The sequence below is a fragment of the Podarcis filfolensis genome (assembly GCF_964270895.1).
Source record: "Podarcis filfolensis genome assembly, chromosome: 14".
NCBI lineage: Eukaryota > Metazoa > Chordata > Lepidosauria > Squamata > Lacertidae > Podarcis > Podarcis filfolensis.
The window spans coordinates 13,013,634-13,033,908 of record NC_139616.1 but is presented as its reverse complement, the minus strand read 5'-3'; the positions used below and the strand labels follow the sequence as shown (position 1 = coordinate 13,033,908).

At 41.5% G+C, this 20,275-nt stretch overlaps 1 protein-coding gene across 6 annotated transcripts in view; it reads left to right on the top strand.

Annotated features, from left to right (window-relative positions):
• The window catches only part of FBN1 (fibrillin 1), a 215,471-nt gene that overhangs the window by 101,490 nt on the left and 93,706 nt on the right, over positions 1-20,275 (top strand). For 5 of the 6 annotated variants that reach the window (XM_083586070.1, XM_083586072.1, XM_083586071.1 and 2 more), the window contains exons 11-17: positions 563-721; positions 1,357-1,506; positions 2,178-2,297; positions 6,781-6,906; positions 9,780-9,902; positions 17,488-17,610; positions 18,636-18,788. In XM_083586070.1, coding sequence (XP_083442196.1) covers positions 563-721; positions 1,357-1,506; positions 2,178-2,297; positions 6,781-6,906; positions 9,780-9,902; positions 17,488-17,610; positions 18,636-18,788 — 954 coding nt within the window. Of the gene's footprint in view, positions 1-562; positions 722-1,356; positions 1,507-2,177; positions 2,298-6,780; positions 6,907-9,779; positions 9,903-17,487; positions 17,611-18,635; positions 19,809-20,275 lie in introns of all 6 variants that reach the window. The other variant, XR_014541581.1, reaches the window with a different exon arrangement.

Here is a 20,275-nt window from a genome sequence, read left to right as displayed (position 1 = left end):
TTTCCAGGCTAAACATACCTAACTCCCTCACCTGTTCCTTATGAAGCTTGGTTTCCAGGCCCTTTATCGACATACCTATTTTCTGCAATTTTTGAAAGAAATTGTATATAAATTGTTTGCATTTCCCCTAAAACGTAGTTTTATTGTATGCATTTTCCCCTAAGGTGGGCATTTCGTATGTTTTTGTATACGCCTCCTGAACGGAATGCACAATATGTACACTTTCCCTCCTGAAATAGGCTTCTTAAAATGCATTTTTGAACTGAAAGCGCATCACAAATTTCAGAGGTGCACAATCCGAAAGATAATTGCACACCACTGTGTGTATTAGTCCTGGAAATATGAATTAGATTGGTTCACTTTGGACGGCCAGTTGAGTGAAATTCTTCTCTAGCAAGAAAAGACTCATGCCCAGGGCCCTGCACAAACTTAACAGATGGTTTTACTTAGCCTACTTAATTCATTAAGGACTGCTTGACAACTGTATTTCATAAGCACCATTGTAAATCCTAAACTGGCTGTAAAGTCACTTTTCATTTGATAACACGGTGTTTTCTTTTAGAGGAGTTCCGCAAGTTATGTGTGTATGCCAGCCTGTTGCCTGGGAGACCAGATGTCCCTGGTGGGCCTGTTTTTCCTCCTGTCTATCCACCTGTGTATCCTCCTCATCCAGTTTACCCACCACCAGATGCCGTTGTGCCATCTCGTAGACCAGGACCAGGTAAAAATGAAACAGAAACATACATTTATTTATTTATTTATTTATTTATTTGCATTTGTCTGCCTGCAGTGATGTATTTCCTTGTCCTTTGCATCAGAAAAAGTCCCAGGTGCCTACTTATCCAAGGTGTTAACCATTAGATGGTGGCACCTAAGATTTTGAATAATTGCTTTCCCTTTGTACCTGCACAGGGCTGGTCCCTAGAACTTTAATGTTTTCACCCAGTCTCTGATACTGTGCTTAGGAGTTTGAAATATTTTAAGATATCCCACCTCCATGCAATCTTCCTCTGCCTCTTTTGGGGTTTGTTGAGAAACCAAGGAGACTTTGATGACTGGGGCTAAGGCAAAAAACTTTGGTGGAATGACCGTGGCTCAAAGGCCATGTGTTTATGGGATTCAGTTTGCCAATCAGCACTGCAGGGAGGCGGAGCCAGTTGCTTAAATAGGAAGTGGAGTTAAATAGGAGGTGTTATCCTGTTGAGTGCTTGCATTAGTAAAGGGCAATGCATTGCATTAGTGAAAAATATACACAAATTGTAACTGCTGGTGCATGTAGATTTAAATTAATATTAATATACTTGGCACATAAATTGTGTAGGATTTTAACTTTTTGTTTTTGTTTTAACTTTCTAGATACTATATCACTTAATGTCACTGGTATTAATGTATGCCAGAGATATCAAAATCTCTGCCTTAATGGACGCTGTGTCCCAACTCCTGGAGGAAGTTATCGCTGTGAATGTAAGAAAGGATTTGAACTGGACATTAGAGGAGAGTGCATTGGTATGTGATTTTTTTTGTCCTTTCTATAGTGTCAAAAATAGCATTTTGCTAAAATACCTTTCCCCTTTGCATTCAGGAAAATGTTGGTCGTTGATATTTAAAAACAGAAATTATTGACTAGTTATGTATGCCATATCATGAACTTGTCCATATTTCCCCATTTCATTTAAATTGTTTTAGGAGGTTGTGTGCTCACCCTCTCAAAGGCAGTAGTGCACAAAACCCTCTACAATCTCTTTTAGTACATATGAAGCTAGGAAGTGAAACTGGAAAATGCCTGCTCAGAAATGTGTGAATCCATATCCTTTTCTGTGGGGGTTAGATATAGGTCTGGAAGGGACATTTGGGAAGGTTGTGTAAAAGAAAACAGTGTGCTTCGAGGCATGCTTTGAAAGTTTATCTGGATAAACCTTAATTCACTTAGGAGGGGAAAACTAGTATACTTTCCAAATGTGGCATATGGAATTTTCCAGTGGGAATGCTGCATAACATAGAATTATATTGCCGATGAAAAAAAGAGTTCTTAAAGTTCAAGTACTGCATAGCACAGTTTATTATTTTATTTTCTAAAAAGTTGTTTAGCATACGTAAAACAAACTTTCGAAAGAAAATTCCAGGCCTGAATACTTGCCTGACGAAAGCTTACTAAACGTACTCTCTGTATCTTTCAGATGTTGACGAGTGTGAGAGAAATCCTTGTATTGGTGGAGATTGTTCAAATACGCCAGGATCCTACGTATGTCAGTGCCGCGCTGGATATCAAAGCACCCTGATGAGGACAGAATGCCGAGGTAGAGATACCATAGATATATCAAGGCGGGAAATGGTTCGCTATCCTTTTGTAGTCGTTTGCTGCTTTCCCCAAATTTCCATTTAGATGTTACTTTTCAACTATACAATGTCCAAAGCAACATAATCAACCACAGAGGACTGCCATCTCAGACTCTAGGAGGCAAGGCCAGATTCAGGAGCACTTCCAAGCTGCAAACCTTCTATTTCGAGGGCACTTCATTTAAGTCGGATAGATGCACAATTAGTTGGGTCCCTCACCCTCCATAATCAACTCCATCTCTGTATTGAGTTTGTTTATTCACCCTCATCTAGTCCACGCCAGGTACTCAGTGACTTAACTGCTACACCTGGGTCAACTGAATTATCAGTTTGCATACTGGTGACACTTGAACCCAAATCCCTGGACTTCTCCTCTCTGCAGTTTAATGTAGATCTTACACAAGTGCATAAGAACTGCTGGACTAGATAGGCCATTTGCCTGATCTTGCAGGCTCTTTTACTCTTGTGGAAGTGAATTCTGTGGTTTAACTATGTGCTGTGTGAAGAAGCACTTATTTTTGTCTGCCCTTCGTCTTCCAACATTCAGCTTCTATATTCTAGTGTTATGAGAGAGGGGAAGGCAAGCTTTTCTCTATCCACCTTCTCCATACCATTAATAATTTTATACAGCTGCATCATATCTCATCTTAGTCTCCTTTTCTGTAAGCTGACAAACCTAAGTAATCATTCCTTATGGGTTGAGTTGCTCCATCCCCTTGATAGCTGTGGTTGCCCTTTTGACTGTTAAATAGCATGGGAGATAGAACCTTTCTGGAACCTGTCTGCAAAACTGGAGCAGAACTTCTACAAAACTGGACATCCCCACTCCTTGTTCCTGTCACCAGTTCATTATCAATAATGTATCAACCATTGAGAGCATGAGAATCAGTGGGATTATACTTCCCTTGTATCTCTCCCAGCAGAGATTGTTCACCAGGGTAACCAAAGCAGTGTCAATCCTGAAATCTGGCTGAAATACAAACAGAAATGGAACTGGAAAATCCAGTCCATCCTTGAGAACTTTGCTTTCTTGGCTAGGAAGGTTAGACTCTTGGGATTAAGTGTTGAGATCAAAACGAGCCATAGAAGGATGCCTTAGAACAGATTTCTTCAGCACAGAATAAAAACACACACCCTTCTTTAGTTGTTGCTTTATCCTTGGGATTGGGGCATCCATCTCTAAGCAATATGTGGTGCTTAGGTCATTTCAGCTTCCTGGAAACATTTAAGGAGACAAGAGCTGGGTATCCTTTTTATTTTATTTTTTTATTAAATTTGTATACCACCCTTCATCTGAAGACCACAGGGTGGTTCACAAAATACGAAATGAGAAAACAAAATACATTTTTAAAAAACAACCCTTCCAGAAACACATTCAAAAGGCCATAGATGGTTTAATCAGCCAAATGCCTGGTTATCAGGAAACATTTTTGCCTAGCACCTAAAGATATGTAACAAAGTTGCTAGACAAGCCTCCCTGTGGAGAGCATTCCACAACAGGGAGCCACTGCAGAAAAGGCCTGTACTTTGCTTGTCACCCTCTGGACCTCTCGAGATGGCAGTCGAAGAAGTGCCTCATGATGATTACGGTGTCCGGACGATTCAAATCTCTGCTGCTATATATGAGAGAGAAAGTACTAGTTTATTTTATACCATGTATGTGGCAAAAGAATGGGGTGGCCATACTGTGAAAATATGAGCGAAGTCAGAATGAAACTATCTCCTGTTGACTTTATGTTTGAAGCTTGGTGATGTAATTAGGGGGAACCGTACGATTGGCTTAGAAAAATAACAATATTGTAGGCATGCAGAGGGAAAGCACGGATCTAGAAATATCTGCGGGATTAAAGAGTTATGAAAGAGAAACAAAGAATTAAAAGACGAAGCCTAGAGAAAACAGCTCTAAGCACTATTGGCTGCTAGTGAAGGAGAGAGGCTCAACAATGACATGTCATTTTGCCAAAAAGCCCGATAGGGAAACTGCTAGCACTGAAGTCAAATTGTTTGCTATATGAAAAGAACAGCAGCCATGCAAATTGTTGTACAGTGGAACATTCAGAAAAGGCACAATAGTATACGAATGGCCACTTTGGATTAATTGTAAGGGCCAAAAGAGGAAAGGAAGGAAGAAGACCCAGAACCTGGCAATGGTTTCCATCCAGGCATATCTATTTTCTGTGTGTTTAAGAGAGCCAGTGTGGTGTAGTGGTTAAGAGCGATAGACTCATAATCTGGGGAACCGGGTTCGCGTCTCCGCTCCTCCACATGCAGCTGCTGGGTGACCTTGGGCTAGTCACACTTCTTGGAAGTCTCTCAGCCCCACTTACCTCATAGAGTGTTTGTTGTGGGGGAGGAAGGGAAAGGAGAATGCTAGCCGCTTTGAGACTCCTTCGGGTAGTGATACAGCGGGATATCAAATCCAAACGCTTCTTTAAGGGCAAAATTATGCAATTCCCTCCCCCCAGTCATATCAGCTGCAGCTTGCCTTGTGTCGCTGTGTATGTCCCTCCAATTCTCATCGCTCTGCAGTCGACTCAGTGTGTGGCCGCTGTGAAAAAGGAAGATTCCATGCTAGGGTTCATTAGGAAAGGAAAATAAAACTACCAATATCATAATGCTGTTATGCAAATCAATGGTGACACCGCTTTGGGAATACCGCGTACATTTCCGGTCACCTCAGCTGAAAAAGGATGTTGTACAGTTGGAAAAGGTTCAGAGAAGGGCAGCCAAAATGATCGAGGGGATGAAGCAACTCACCTATGAGGAAAGCACACACTTTTTAGTTTAGCAAAAAGGCAAGCAAGAGGTGACATGATAGAAGTTTATAAAATTATGCATGGCGTGGAGGAAATGGATAGAGAAAAGTCTTTCTCCCTTTCTCATAACACTTGAATTCGTGCCCATCTAACGAAGATGGATGTTGGAAGATTCAGGATCGATAAAAGAAGGTACTTATTCACACAGTGCATAAACTATGGAACTCACTTCTGCAGTAGGCAGTGATGGCCACTAACTTGGATGGTCTTAAAAGAAGATTAGGAAAATTCATGGAGATGTCTTTCTTACCCCCATATGCTCTAGCAGACTTAAAAAATATAAGCACTGTCTGTATATCAATCAATTTAGCCATGCATTCCTCTTTCTTTATTATTTAAAGTGCAAAATTACTCGTGCCATCCACAGCTGTTTTATGCAACAAACATGCAAAACTGTTTGTTTCAGAGTTTGACGCTGGAGATGCAAGAGATGTTTGGGTCAGTGAATGCCCCACTGCTTTAAAAACATTATGTATTTTCCGCTCCATAAGACGCACCCGACCATAAGACGCACCTAGTTTTAGAGGAGGAGAACAAGAAAAAAAATATATTGTCTCCCTCTCTGCTCAGTGCCTCTCCAGCAGAGCAGGAGGAGAAACTGAAGGGGCTCCGTTTCTCCTGCCGCTTCGCTGAAGGGGCGCTGCGCAGCTTTCCCTCTCTGCGCAGCGCCCCTTCAGCGAAGCAGGAGTGCTCCTGCTGCGCTCAGGAGGCTTCGGGCGGCTGTTCCTGAAGCTAGGAGAGCAAGAGGGATTGGTGCGCACTGATCCCTCTTGCTCTCCTGGCTTCAGCGAAAGCTGCGCAGCCTGCATTCGCTCCATAAGACGCACACACATTTCCCCTTACTTTTTAGGAGGGGAAAAGTGCATCTTATAGAACAAAAAATACGGTACATCTGTCACCAACTATTAAATAGTGGGGTTCCCTCCCCCCACCTACCTGGCATTATTCACTTTAAACGTATGATTTAATGAAACTTTCCCACCACAAGCAATATGAGTGTTGCTGGATAGAAACTGGACTTGGCAGTTTCATCCTGTTCTTTCTGTTCAGTGATCTGGAGCTAGTGATTATAGACCCTGGGATTGCATTTTGCGATTATAGGCAATAGCCCCGTCAGTGCTGCCCTAAACAACTTGGAGGAAGGGTGCAGTACGAACGTGATAAGCAGATTATTGCAACACAAGTAAAGATGGCCTGGTGGGATGGCCTGGAATGCTGTCTCTTAATGGAGTCAGGGGAGTCACTGCAGTTGGGAGACTTTTGACTTAGATGCAGCAAGAACAGAACAAGTGTACTGTCCTTAACTGGATGGACAGTCCTGATTTCCACCATCACAGTGTGCATGTTACACTTAAAAAAACCATTGATTCAAGTGGTAAAGATTCAAAGCATGAGTTCGAATCTCACCCATAAAAGGCAGCAAAATGTAAATGTGCTCGACTTTGGTTTGATTGCTTTTGTGGCTTCTAGGCAGTTCAGTCAATTAAACCTATCTAAGTTCTCTCTCTCTCTCTCTCTCTCTCTCTCTCTCTCTCTCTCTCTCTCCCACACACACACACACACACACACACACACATGCAAATAAGCACCATTGTTAGATTTACATCTTCATTTTCTTCTGTTCCAGATATTGATGAATGCTTGCAGAATGGCCGGATATGTAACAATGGTCGGTGCATAAACACAGACGGCAGCTTCCACTGTGTTTGCAACGCTGGCTTTCATGTGTCGGCTGATGGGAGAAACTGTGAAGGTTAGGGTCATCTAATTTCTTAAGAGCATTCTTCCTTTTATCCATGTAATAACTGCCTTTGTGTGAATGTGTACACGGGCTGTCCTATCGCTGGGCAGGTAGGCAGCTTATCAGTAAAAACTATATAGTGTTTGAAATCATAGTCCTGTATAGAGGCCCTATATCCTCTTTCCAACTCCTAGCAATATTTTCCAGAAGTTTCACAACTGTTTCATAGGTGAGTAGCTAAGGAAGAGTTCAGAAAGGGATAGCCAGCAAAGCATTGTCTGGCCAGGCTCCTATGAGTGTGGTCTCCACATGACTCAGGCCAAGGAACACACTGGAACTATAAGCTTTTATAAGACTCGGAGGACTTCCTTGTTGGCATGGTGGTTCTCCTGGTTTTTTGTTTTGCTCTTTAGCTTTCTCTATTGAAAACTCACTCTTTACCTCTGAATCAGAGCAAACCCACTGAAAACCCAAATTGCCATTTGTTGTGCTTCAGCTTTCAAAAAGAGCCGGATTTTTGTGGGGAATAGTCTTTGGCTAAATAAATAAATACTTATTACTTGGACACAGAGCTTTAAAGCACAGGCCTGTGCCTGGAAAGCCCAAGAAAACAGCTAAGTGTGTAAACCATTAAGGTTAGTGGGATTACTTCAAGTAGAACTAACATTGGATACAACCTCCTGTGAACATCTTTGCATGCCCAGTTATAGAGCCCCATTAGCAATGCCTGACGTGGTTTCTGCAAGACAATTAGTACTTCCCTCTAGCCCAGTGTTTCTCAAACTTGGGTCTCCAGATGTTTTTTTAGACTACAATTCCCATCACCCCTGACCACTGGTCTTGCTAGCTAGGGATGATGGGAATTGCAGTCCACCAACAGTTGGAGACCCAAGTTTGAAACTGTGCTCTAGCCTGTCATGGACAGTCTGCCCTTGAGAGGTCTGTACTAGCCGTATCATGAACTTGTAGCTATATTGAGTAATTAACATGCCTGATGGGATCTTATTGCAACATTTCCTGAGCTTTAAAGAGTTGCCTCTCTTTTAGGAAATGTAAACATAATTTGATGTGTTCTTACCTCCTAGACCCTTAACCTTTAAAAGAAGAAAAGAGAATGTTCTTTTATCATATTTCCCAAGGTTCTTGGGAGAGTTTCCAATGATCTGTTCATACATTAAAAAGAATTTCAGGCACTGGTTGTAGAAACATTTTTGGCAGAATATTATCTTAGTGATTCATCTTGAAGATTTAATGCCAACATTCCTACTTGGGATAGATACACATTTTAAAAAATCATAAATTATTTTTGTCTGATTTAGAATGTAAGTGAAAAGTAAACATGCCATGTCTAGAGGAGTAATTTCAATCCAAGACAGCTGCAGTATTAAGAGAAGTATCTTGGTCTCCAATATAGTTCTAATGTCATTATGATCTAGAGGTAACTGCTAGTAGTAATTTTTGTTAATCCTTGGTAGAGACAGACCTTTTAGAAATCTGTATTTCATCCTACTTTTGTGGGGGAATGATCAAAAGTTCAGGCTGCTTTTGGGTATCATATCTGCATATCCATATCACTGAAATATATAGCTGGAAACCCATCATAGCCTTTCAGTCTAACATCTGCCCCACCCCACCAAATCCCATGTGTTAACGGTAATGAGAACCAGTGAAATGCAGAGAACAATCTGCTAAAACATTTTTCATTCCACTAAGAACGCTGCCAAAATGTCTGTGAGCATATTGAATTGCGTCAGCTTCTGAAGTAATTGTCTCTGTTACACTATAATGGCCCAGTTTTCCATGCCCAAATTCAATCATATACCTGTCTAAAGCCACGCAGTACATAAATGAAGATATTAAGAGTTAAGTCTTTTTGGCTGTGAATTTGATCTACACTCTGAACTTGGATTTCTTTTGGCCAAACATGATTCTGTATTTCATCTATTTGTTGTTTAAAATTGAAGGACCGAATAGAAAGATGGGAAATACTGCCAACAGGGGCTACAATGCTATGCAAATTTACATTGAGTAAGCATGTTGAATCCACTTTCTTCTAAGTAAGTGTGCAGAGGATCAGGCCATATATCTTATATTCTCGTAACTTTTTTGTTGTTGTTGTTGTACAATAGCACTCCTGGTTGACCTCATCTTTGATAGCCAATGTGCTATACAGCCTTCCATGTCAGGATATTATGCATCTAAAAGTCTCTTTGCAAGGCCAAGGGAAGGTTTGGCAAGTTGGGTGGTAATAGAAACCATGCCCATTAAGCCCCTTCCTGCTATGTAATTACCAGAAGAATGGAAGCATTTGTTAAATTCAGGCACTGACTGTTGAAGAGAGATGTTTGAAAAACCTCCTGTAGCAGAGTTAAGGACAATGGTGATCACTGCAAACACATTAAAAACTTGCTTAGATTTACATCTGCCCTCATCCACCTTTAAACAAATGGTCCCCATGAAAATACTTAGGCTAGAATAAATCACAGATACTTGGCTTTGCAAATAAGTGAATATTTTAATCACAGTTTCCAGAAATTACAGCAAACAAATCTCCATCTGCTGGCAGTTAAACAAAGATGAAAAAAAAGGTTCCAAATAACTTTAAAAGAAACTTGGTTTCCTTGCAAAAAGGATCGTACAATCTTTGGGTTAGCAAAGATACAGGCTTTAAAATATCGTTTTAGAGAGATTAAGTTCACTTGCGGGAAGCCATGTTGCATGGCTTATAGCATTGCTTCTTCCAGCAAGAATAAAGAGATAGAGAGGATGCTGTGGACCTGCCCAGCTGCACCCACTCTGGTAACTTCAGTTCAGGGCTCAGGTTAACACTTTCATGCATGTCGAATCAACATGATGAATGTCTGCTTTTGTCCATGATTTTGTAGATATGGATGAATGTAGCATACGGAATATGTGTCTTAATGGCATGTGCATCAATGAAGATGGAAGTTTCAAGTGCATTTGCAAACCTGGCTTTCAGCTAGCTTCAGATGGACGTTACTGCAGAGGTAAGAACCCAACTGCAAATAGTACCATGTGCTATATATTTGTGATGAGACATATGATGCTATGATGCGGTGGTGCTGGTTATAGCATGAGCATTTCTGGTGTCCTGACCTGTCCCCTTCAGTAAGGTACTTTAGCCAAGGCTGGTTTCTATCCATCCATATGACTTGACATCAGACCAGTGCCTGATATTTAGTCCACATGGATGGATTCCCATGTTGATTAGAGGGATAGCCTGGCCAGTAGGACCCTTATTTTCCCAGGGCATTTCCTGTGTTCCCGATGGCGCATTACAGTGTCTAGCAGCTGACAAAGAAAAAGGCTATTAATCTTGTTTCTTCCCCTGCTTTATCTCATGTGCCTAAATAAGGTTGTAGTAATGAATGCTGAAAATTCTCTCAGAGCTACGACCCCCAAATTTCCCTAGGAAGAGAGTTTGACTGTTAAACCACTATGGAAATTGTAGCTCTATGAAGGAGGTTCGGGGTCTCCTAACAACTGTCAGCACCCTTAACAAACGCCAGTTCCCAGGATCCTGTGATGTAAACCACGACTTTTAAAGTGATATATTTCTTTGCTTAAGAGCCTCATCTCTAGCTCCAAGCAAGGGATCACATCACAATAGGTAAAGGTAAAGGGACCCCTGACCATTAGGTCCAGTCGTGACCGACTCTGGGGTTGCGGCGTTCATCTCACTTTACTGGCCGAGGGAGCCAGTGTACAGCTTCCGGGTCATGTGGGCAGCATGACTAAGCCGCTTCTGGCGAACCAGAGCAGTGCACGGAAACGCCATTTACCTTCCCACCAGAGTGGTACCTATTTATCTACTTGCACTTTGACGTGCTTTCAAACTACTAGGTTGGCAGGAGCAGGGACCGAACAATTGGAGCTCACTCAGTTGTGGGGATTCGAACCACCGACCTTCTGATCGGCAAGCCCTAGGCTCTGTGGTTTAACCCACAGCGCCACCCACAGTAGACTAGCGAACCAGCAAATAAATGCTACATGATGTCATTACACTGTACTTTCATTCTTATGCCATAAGGAATCGAGTGTTTATAATTCTAAATTGTCCCATTTTCAGCAGGTTTGTAAGCACAAACCAGAAACAGGAGCAAGTAGTAAAAATAAATAAAAAATGAGCCAATTTTAAAACAGATTTTTCTTTTCATAAATTACAAATGTTTTAGCTTCAGGGATTGAGGCATCAGTAGAAAGCTTTGTTGACAATATGAGAGGCTTGAAATCCCCCAGGTAAGCTAGCCTGTATCACATGTGACACTTCACTCCCCAGGGAGTTGCAATGAACCAACAGGATGTAATGCTTTTGTTAGCCTGCTTTGAAAAAGAACAATTAAGGTTGCAGTATTTGGCACACCTACCTGGGAACAGCATTAAAAACAGTGGGACTTGCTTCTGAGTAAACATGCACGGAATTGCATTACTCCTCTGAAGTCTTCTACACCCTTGCCTGAGTGGCTAGATTCTTATACCCACTTCTGTGGGAGTAAATCCCATTGATACCTACTCCTAAGGAAAAATGCTTTGCAAATTTCATTGAACACAGTGAGAAAGATCTGAATAAACATGCATAGGATTGCACCTTAACTCAGTTTAAACCATATTGCCTATTGCATCTGGCAGTGAGGATCTGTGTCTAGGATCCAGACAGCAAATAGACTTAATATTGATACTTAAAAGATTTATAGTGAATGTTTGAAAGGTGCATATCATTGTTTTAAATCATAACCACTGACATATGTTTTTGAATGAGTAATTTAATTATTTAGCCATTTTTATACACCACCCGCTAAACAAAGTTCTTAAGGCGTCTTACAATATATTTAAAACACAGTGAAACAGACAATGATGCAATAGTCACTACAGCAGGGCAAAGGTGTATATAAGGTTTCGCTCTCTGTTAAGTTGTGGGCAAACATATCAGACGACACAGCGATTCTTCCAAAGCAGCTCTTTATTTGTAAGCTGGAACAGAACTAACTGAGGAGCTCAGTCAGCCTGCTTATATAGAGCTCCAGAACAATGTAACTGTTGCCATTTTCTAAAACTATCCAATCACTAAATGTCACTTTCGATCCTTCATTTGCATACAAACTATCCAATCACTGAACGTCACTTTCGATCCTTCATTTGCATAACTATCTACAGTATCCCCCTGCTGGCCCAGGGTGAGAACTTCAGTACATACTGTAACACTCTCCACCATCCCTGTTCTCCAGTGTGCCAACGGATGCTATTCTGGAGCCTAGAACTGACTGTTGAAGCAGCTAGGTGTCAGTCCCGCACTAACCAGGACTTCCTTGCTGGTTGCCTGTTGCCGCTGTCTCTCAGAACCCCTTTCTCTGGTGGCAGATGCAGGAAGTGATGCTGGAGCAAAGATGTTACAAGCCCCCCCTCCTGGCTCTCAGATGTTCCAGCTCTCTGCTGTGGAATCTATGGCGCCATAGCAGGTCAACTAGTGAATAGTCCCCAGCTCAGTGAGTTTTAGTCCCTCACATAATGGTCTAAAAATAGTTTGGTAATAATAATAGCAAATAAAACATTGCTTCTTGTCTGCTGTTACTTTCTGATTTTTAATATTGTCGTAAGTCTGGCACATAATAAAACAGACGACTACTACGAATAACAGCATGCTTCAAACATTGAAAGCACTTGATTTCAGTGCAGCGGGCCTGTAACGTAGGGCAGTATTTTTATCCCTGCATTTGCAGAGCTGATACTGCAGTGCTAGTATATTGGTAAAAGGGTTAACCTTTGGGTCAGAAAGTTGTTCATGTATTTTTATCTTTGTAAATATATAGTACAAACTACACTGTGGCGGGTGGTGCTGTGGGTAAAACCTCAGTGCCTAGGACTTGCCGATCGTATGGTCGGCGGTTCGAATCCCCGCGGCGGGGTGATCTCCCGTCTTTTGGTCCCAGCTCCTGACCACCTAGCAGTTCGAAAGCACCCCTAAGTGCAAGTAGATAAATAGGTACCGTTTTATAGCGGGAAGGTAAACAGCGTTTCCGTGTGCTGCGCTGGTGCTGGCTCACCAGAGCAGCTTTGTCACGCTGGCCACGTGACCCGGAAGTGTCTCCGGACAGCGCTGGCTCCCGGCCTCTTAAGTGAGATGAGCGCACAACCCTAGAGATGGACACGACTGGCCCGTACGGGCAGGGGTACCTTTACCTTTACCTTTACCTTTACCCTGTTTCTGGCACCGGTAATAGTAGATGATGCCACTGGGGATGTGTTTCATAAGCATTTAGTTTGGGTCTTAAACAATGAGTGGATTTGTTTGGATTGAAACAAGCAAACAAGTGAAAGCATTGAAAGCATTCAACATAAAGAGACATCACATTCATAGAAAGAAACTCCCGTGTTCAGTTCTGTGTCTCGAAGCCAAACGGGAGCGAGTATTCTTCCAAAAAGGTGTGCCTAGCAGCAGTGCATCAAATGAGAAGTATTTTGATTTTTTTCCAAAATGGCAAGCTGTTCAGCTAATAATTCCTGTTGAAAACTGGAACTGTTTTATAGTGCTTCCCCCTTCTTATACCTTTCAACGCTTGTAGAAAGCCTTATAGTCAAAGTGTTAAGCACGTAAATGTGTTCAAGTCTAGACTTCTGGATCAGTTAGGCCGTTCTGTCTCCAGAGATTTGAAGAGCCAAGATTTGAGAGACACTTCATACTACTATCCTTCTCATTTTTTAAAAAAAAAAAACCCCGTCCCCAGATTTGTGAGTAGTGGGAGTCTGCTATGCTTGAAGATAAGCAACAGCTAAGGTTTCTACCTTCTTGGGACCACATTTTGTCCATGCATTTTTAATACAGGAATTTATATTCCACTTTTTCTGTATAAAATAAACTCAAAGTAGCATACAGAAAAAGTTCACAAAACAAATAAAACACAATAGAAACAGTTCAAATTGCTGTAATCAACATCATCATCAAACCTTTTATTGGCATCACATACAAACAACCAAAACAAATCAATACAGAATTGACCACTTCCCCAGTGGCACAAAACATTTGCTAAAAGAAAGGAGGCAGAGTAGTCAATCATCACATCTCTTGGTCTCCAGGGAGATCAGACGTCTGCAGTGTATTTCAACGATGAAAAACCAAATAGAGATATTTAGCCACTAACTTGGTGAGCTCCTGATCATTCCCCAGTAATAGAAAATGTATGACCTCCGACTCTGGTTTCCATTTGGGGATACAGAGTTGATCTAGAAATTGCTGACGGAGATCAGCATATAGTTTACAATTGAGAGCCATATGTGTAAGGGTGGTAATCAATATACAGGCAGTGACCATTTTGTGTGTGTTCAATTGATGCGTGACTGCTGACTTGTGGGTCCTTTTGGACCCAGAATGGGGCAGGGTGGGCTTATGCGTGCTTTGCTGACATGTGCAGGGGCCAGGAACGCAACCCCCACACAAATCAGGGGATGCTTTTACTACAATAAAACCACGAGTAGGATGAAACAACGCAGCATGAAAAACAGGGACACAAATTTAACCAACGCTGAAAGCTTGATAAAATAAAAAAGGCCTTTGCAGTTTGGCCCTAGGGCTCACCTTTTAAAATCCATATTTTGTTTGAATAAAGGCAAATAAAACGTTAAGATAATGGCCAATTTGGAAACTGCAGAAAGGCTTAATTTGTTCACCTTTCTGGCCCAAGGCGGGAGGTTGGATGCTAATGTGTCTTAGGCATACATATATTAAAATACAATCAGAACACCAACTCTTGGATCAGCAACACCATACTTGGTGCCAAACAACACAAGCTAAGTAAAACACAGAGGTGTTTTGCTCTGTACTTGCCCTTTTAAGGTTGAGGGGTGAAAAGAAGAAAATGTCACACATGCCGATTTTTGTGTATATTAAGGCGAGCTGTTACGATGTGATTACATTGTGAAATGTTACACATCCTCCCACACAATATTTCAAAAATATCCCCTTCTTTAATCCTTAGGAGTTTTTTTTTAGAAAAGTAGATGATCACCATAGCAGGGAAAAAATGTTGTTTGCTTCCTGCTGGGACACAGGTTTTCTTTTGTTTTTTTACAAAAGCTTGAGTAATTTGGCATACGAATTCAAAGAGTGATTGGTACCAAATTGTTTTCCAATTCGGTGAATGCTGGGGGATATGCTGTGCGGTACAGTGTTGCAGAACAAAGGCAAAATTATGTGAAGTTGGAAGACATCAAACACAGGAGCAGCCAGTGTTATGCCCTGCAGATGTTTCAGGCTACAATTCCATTCATCCATGGATGTTGGTCATGCTGGCTGAAGCTGATGGGAATTGTATTCCACAACACCTGAAAGGCACAGTGTTGGTTGGCCTAACCGCCTGCCCCAAACAGAATATCCTACATATTTGCCATAGGAATGGAGGAAAGTGCCTTTTTATTGGTAGTATAAGGGACGCGGGTGGCGCTGTGGGTTAAACCACGGAGTCTAGGACTTGCCTATCAGAAGGTCGTCTGTTCGAATCCCCGTGACGGGGTGAGCTCCCGTTGCTCGGTCCCTGCTCCCGCCAATCTAGCAGTTCGAAAGCACGTCAAAGTGCAAGTAGATAAATAGGTACCACTCCGGCAGGAAGGTAAACGGTGTTTCCGTGTGCTGCTCTGGTTCGCCAGAAGCGGCTTAGTCATGCTGGCCACATGACCCGGAAGCTGTATGACCACATGACCCGGAAGCTCCCTTGGCCAATAAAGCGAGATGAGTGCCACAACCCCAGAGTCGGTCACGACTGGACCTAATGGTCAGGGGTCCCTTTACTTTACTAGGTAGTATTGTCTATATTGACTGGCAGCAGCTATCCAGGGTTTCCGACAGGAGTCTACCCCAGCCCTACCTGGAAGTGCCAGGGATTAAACTTAGGATCTTTGGTGGAAGGGCTCATAGCTCAGTTATAGAGCATCTGCTTTACATGCAGAAAGTCTCAGGTTCAACCTCAGGACCTCCCAAGTAGGGCTGGCAATGAAACCACTAGATGGACCAATGGGCTCACTCATTCCAAGGAAACTTCCTATGTCTGAACTGCACCCAAAAAGCTTGTACCAGCTTGCTGTCTATGACAGACACAATTAGACCCAGCCACCCAAGTTGTGGGCAAGGCAGAGGTGGTCCACAATCATCAGAAGGAACAGCTTCACAGAGCACTTACCAGTCCATTGAGCTTAGATCACTAAAAAGTGTTCTTTGCGAATATAATATTACAGTCATACCTTGGAAGTCGAACAGAATCCGTTCTGGAAATCCGTTTGACTTCCAAAGCGTGGCTTCTGATTGGCTGCAGGAACTTCCTGCAGCCAATCGGAAGCCCCAGAAGCCCCGTTGGACGTCTGGCTTCCAAAACAACGTTCAAAAACCGAAACACTCACTTCCGGTTTTCAATCGTTCAGGAAGCAGAACATTTGACTCCCAAGGTGCTTGGGAGCTGAGGTATGACTATATAACACAAATAAGCACTTTTAAAAGCAATACAGAGTAAAACAATGTAATAAAATTCGTTTAAATCCAGCAGGAGAAATCACACAGTAGTTGCTTAGATCAGTGAATAAAACTGACTGAGATACCTTTGGGCATCCCCTGACCCCTCTCCTCCCCAGCTTCTGATTGTTGATTCCATTCATTCCATTTCTTGCCTCACTTTTCCTATAAGGTCCCAGGGCGGCTTACAACAATAAAATATGCAATGGAAAACAATTCTGTTTATACAAACATTTAAAAATACTTCCAATGCAGACTGAGATAAGTACCGGTATATCCACTCGGTGGCTTGGTGCCACAACACGAAAGGCCCAATTCCTCTAGCATTCAAAATGGACCTTCTGATAAGATGGTATCTCCTGTAGAGGACAGTGATCAATAGAGTATATATAGGGTTGCCATATCTCAAGAGTTGTTGAGGGGTTTTTTTTGGCCAAAGTTTTTTTTTTGGCCAGGGTACACGTTTATTCCTTCGCATTATAGGCCTACTTCAGTGTAACTCCTGTCAGGTTTCAACCTTATTTCTAAAACCTCGAAGAAGGGGACTGTATGTCCTTTCTAGGCTTCTCCCTGTTGGATCCTGCCTGTGTTGTCTGCCAGGCACTTCTACAAAGTGACTCCCAGGTCCTGGGAGAACCAAGCATCTATTTAAGCTTGATAGAAAAGAGATTTGGCATTTAAGAATTTTTGCCCTCTTGTGAAACACTATCCAAATGCTTTTTATTCCTCCCTCCCATAGTTTTCTTGCATATGTATCATCTGTTTTTGGATTATTGTTCTCCTGGGATTGTATGAAAATATATCCTTTGTGAAGGAGGAACATTCAATTCGGAGGTTTTATAATTATCCCGCGCAGAGAATGGGACAGCTTCCTCTGAATTATGCTTTTGTTTCATGTGATGAGCTAATGTTGTTTTAAGTTACTTTTGCTAAGTAACAAGTTATTGAATGAATTCCCTTTTCTCTTTTATCTGGATACACTATGAATAAGCAAAATGGAATATGCACATATCAGCTCAAGTAAATGAAAACGGCTTTAATTTTTAATTTCTTATGTAACCTGTTCTGTTCTTTGGCAGACATTGACGAGTGTGAGACATCTGGAATATGCATGAATGGGCACTGTGTGAATACCGAAGGTTCCTTCCGATGTGAATGTCTCCCTGGCCTTGCCGTTGGACTGGATGGGCGTGTATGTGTTGGTAAGATAAGCTCATTATGCCGGCAGCTACAATTCAGTTCTAGATTAAAAACCACAAATAGTTGTAGAACATGCCATCTGTCTGTGACTCATAAACAGGTAGAAAAGTGTTACGCTAGGATATGTCTTTGGTAAGTCTCCGTGAGAAGGGAGTCTCTACAATGAGGGGACCATCAAGACCAGGCTTCCTCAACCTTGGCCCTCCAGATGTTTTTGGCCTACAACTCCCATGATCCCTAGCTAGCAGGACCAGTGGTCAGGGATGCTGGGAACTGTAGTACCAAAACATCTGGAGGGCCAAGGTTGAGGAAGCCTGATCAAGACCATGTGCTCCTGCTTTCCTAACAAACACAGAACAAGATAGGTACTATGCAACATCATTTTTGACATGTTATATCCTGCCTTTTGCTCATTGTGGAACCCGAGAAGGCATTTGTGTGGTTCCCCAGCAGAAACTCATTGAGGCCCTTTTTGTTTCAGCAAGGTTGTGGCGTCATACGCCTTCAGACCACACCCTAGCCAAGCAAAACTGACTTTCCTCTGCATTTTAAGTCCTTGACTAAAAAGTGCAAAGAGAGGAAGCTGAATTGTTTTATTAAGCGGAGTGTGAAGTCTTCAGGGAGGTTGTATCTCAAAGAGGTTGAAACATCTAAAGTTAAGCTAAATTACTTGACAGCCTTTTCATTTGTTCTGCAGCTGGGATTATCCAAAGTTGGTCAGACTTGCCTTGTTACATTTGGAGTAATACTTTTCAAGAACATATGCATTATAACTGAGACCAGTGGGGGATTTTATATATATATTTAAAAAACCCTATTTGCTTGGCAGTAATGAATGTTTTCCATAGCTCAGCATTTAGACAATAAAAGGAATAGGGGGGTGCAGAAGAGGAGAAGCTGGGGGCGGGGTGTAGAACAGTATATGAAACCTAGCCTTAGCGGTGTGGCGTTTTTCTACAACTTTGTGGCATTATTGTTGTTGAATTGGTTATCTTATTGGCTATTTCTCTCTCTGTCTCTCATTTAGATACACATATGCGAAGCACATGCTATGGTGAATACAGGAGAGGTCAATGTGTTAAACCATTATCTGGAGCCGTCACTAAATCAGAATGTTGTTGTGCCAACACTGATTATGCATTTGGAGAACCTTGCCGGCCTTGTCCCGCACAAAGTTCAGGTACAACATGATTTAGATTTGCGTCTTTCTGTCATAATTTTAAAAGTGTTCAAAATTGCCACAGCAGGCCACACTCTAATAATGTCTTAATAATAGGTACCTTTTAAAAATCTTACATGACTTATATACTGCTGTGCACTTTTAAAAACCTCTACTTAGTGTATTGAGCAGCTGAGGGGGAAAGATGTTTGATTGTGAAACTGCATAGGTCATGAGTCATGATCGATGAATTTTTCTAGTGAATATTCCTTAGAATTTGATAGTATGAATTCAGATAGTGAAAGTCAATTGCAGATTCTATTTTGGTACATTTCTACATATTTTGTGGTTTATATATTTTTTCTTTACTTTCAAATTTGTGTATCTTCATGACATAAAATTTGGCATTCATTTAAAGGTGCATAAAATGTTTGCACCTCCACAGCTTATGGCCTTCTTATTCACTGTGTTTGAAGAGAAATCTCAACCTGATATGTGCCTCATTTTGGAGAGAAATCACAACCTGATGTGTGACAGGAGACTTTTCTGTTACCACAAATTGCGCTAGGCAAGATTTCCAACAAACCTTGTTCCAATAGCAGATAATAATAATAATAATAAATAATAATAATACTCCATAAATTTGTGTGGCATTTTATGAAGGATTAGATATTGTAAGCTTCTCAATACCCTGTCTCAGGGATTTTGCAGTCTAAAATTAGATGCATCAGAGAACAGAGGAAGGGGGAGAAACAAAAATGTATTGCAAGGTATTGCAGTTTCTTTTCAGAACATGGAACAAGCCAAATAATTTACATATATTTATGCTTGTAAGTTATGGATGCCTTATATCTATCTATCTATCTATCTATTTATCTATCTACAGATATCTCTCTCACACAAAAAAGGGAAGCTCTGTTCAGATTGTATGCATTTTTTAAAATTAAAACCCCCCACTGTAGCCTCTTGGCCAAATATCTCAGAAAAACAGTATTCTGGAATGTCTAGCACTGAAATTGGCTCACTGGTTTTGAGGAAAAGGTACCTTGAGAAGCTTGTGCATTTTTAACCTTTATTTTAATTGGCAGTTTTAAGACAGAGACAGAGAATAAAGATCACTTGAAACCAATTAAGCTGGCTTTAGCTGATGTGCAAGCTTTAAGGAGGAATTGTTGTCCACTGTTTCACTGTAGGCCACGTTAGTTAAAATACCAGCAAAAATGCTGGGAAGTTATCAAACCAGGAAAAGGTCTTTACGGCACCGTCTGCTGCCATCGGTTCCCCCTTTGTAACTTACACAGTAGAGCTGAAGCGTTTTGTAAATGTAAATGGCCCAATGCCATTAACTTCTGTTTTGTATTTGAATTAATTTAACAGAACATTTGCACATGTGGAAACAATTTATTCTGGACTGTTCTGCGCACCTCTCCTATTGTTAAAGATGCCAGCTCATGGAGGGTAAAATATAGGACAGCTTTCAGCTTTTGATTTTCAGGTTGTGGGTGTGG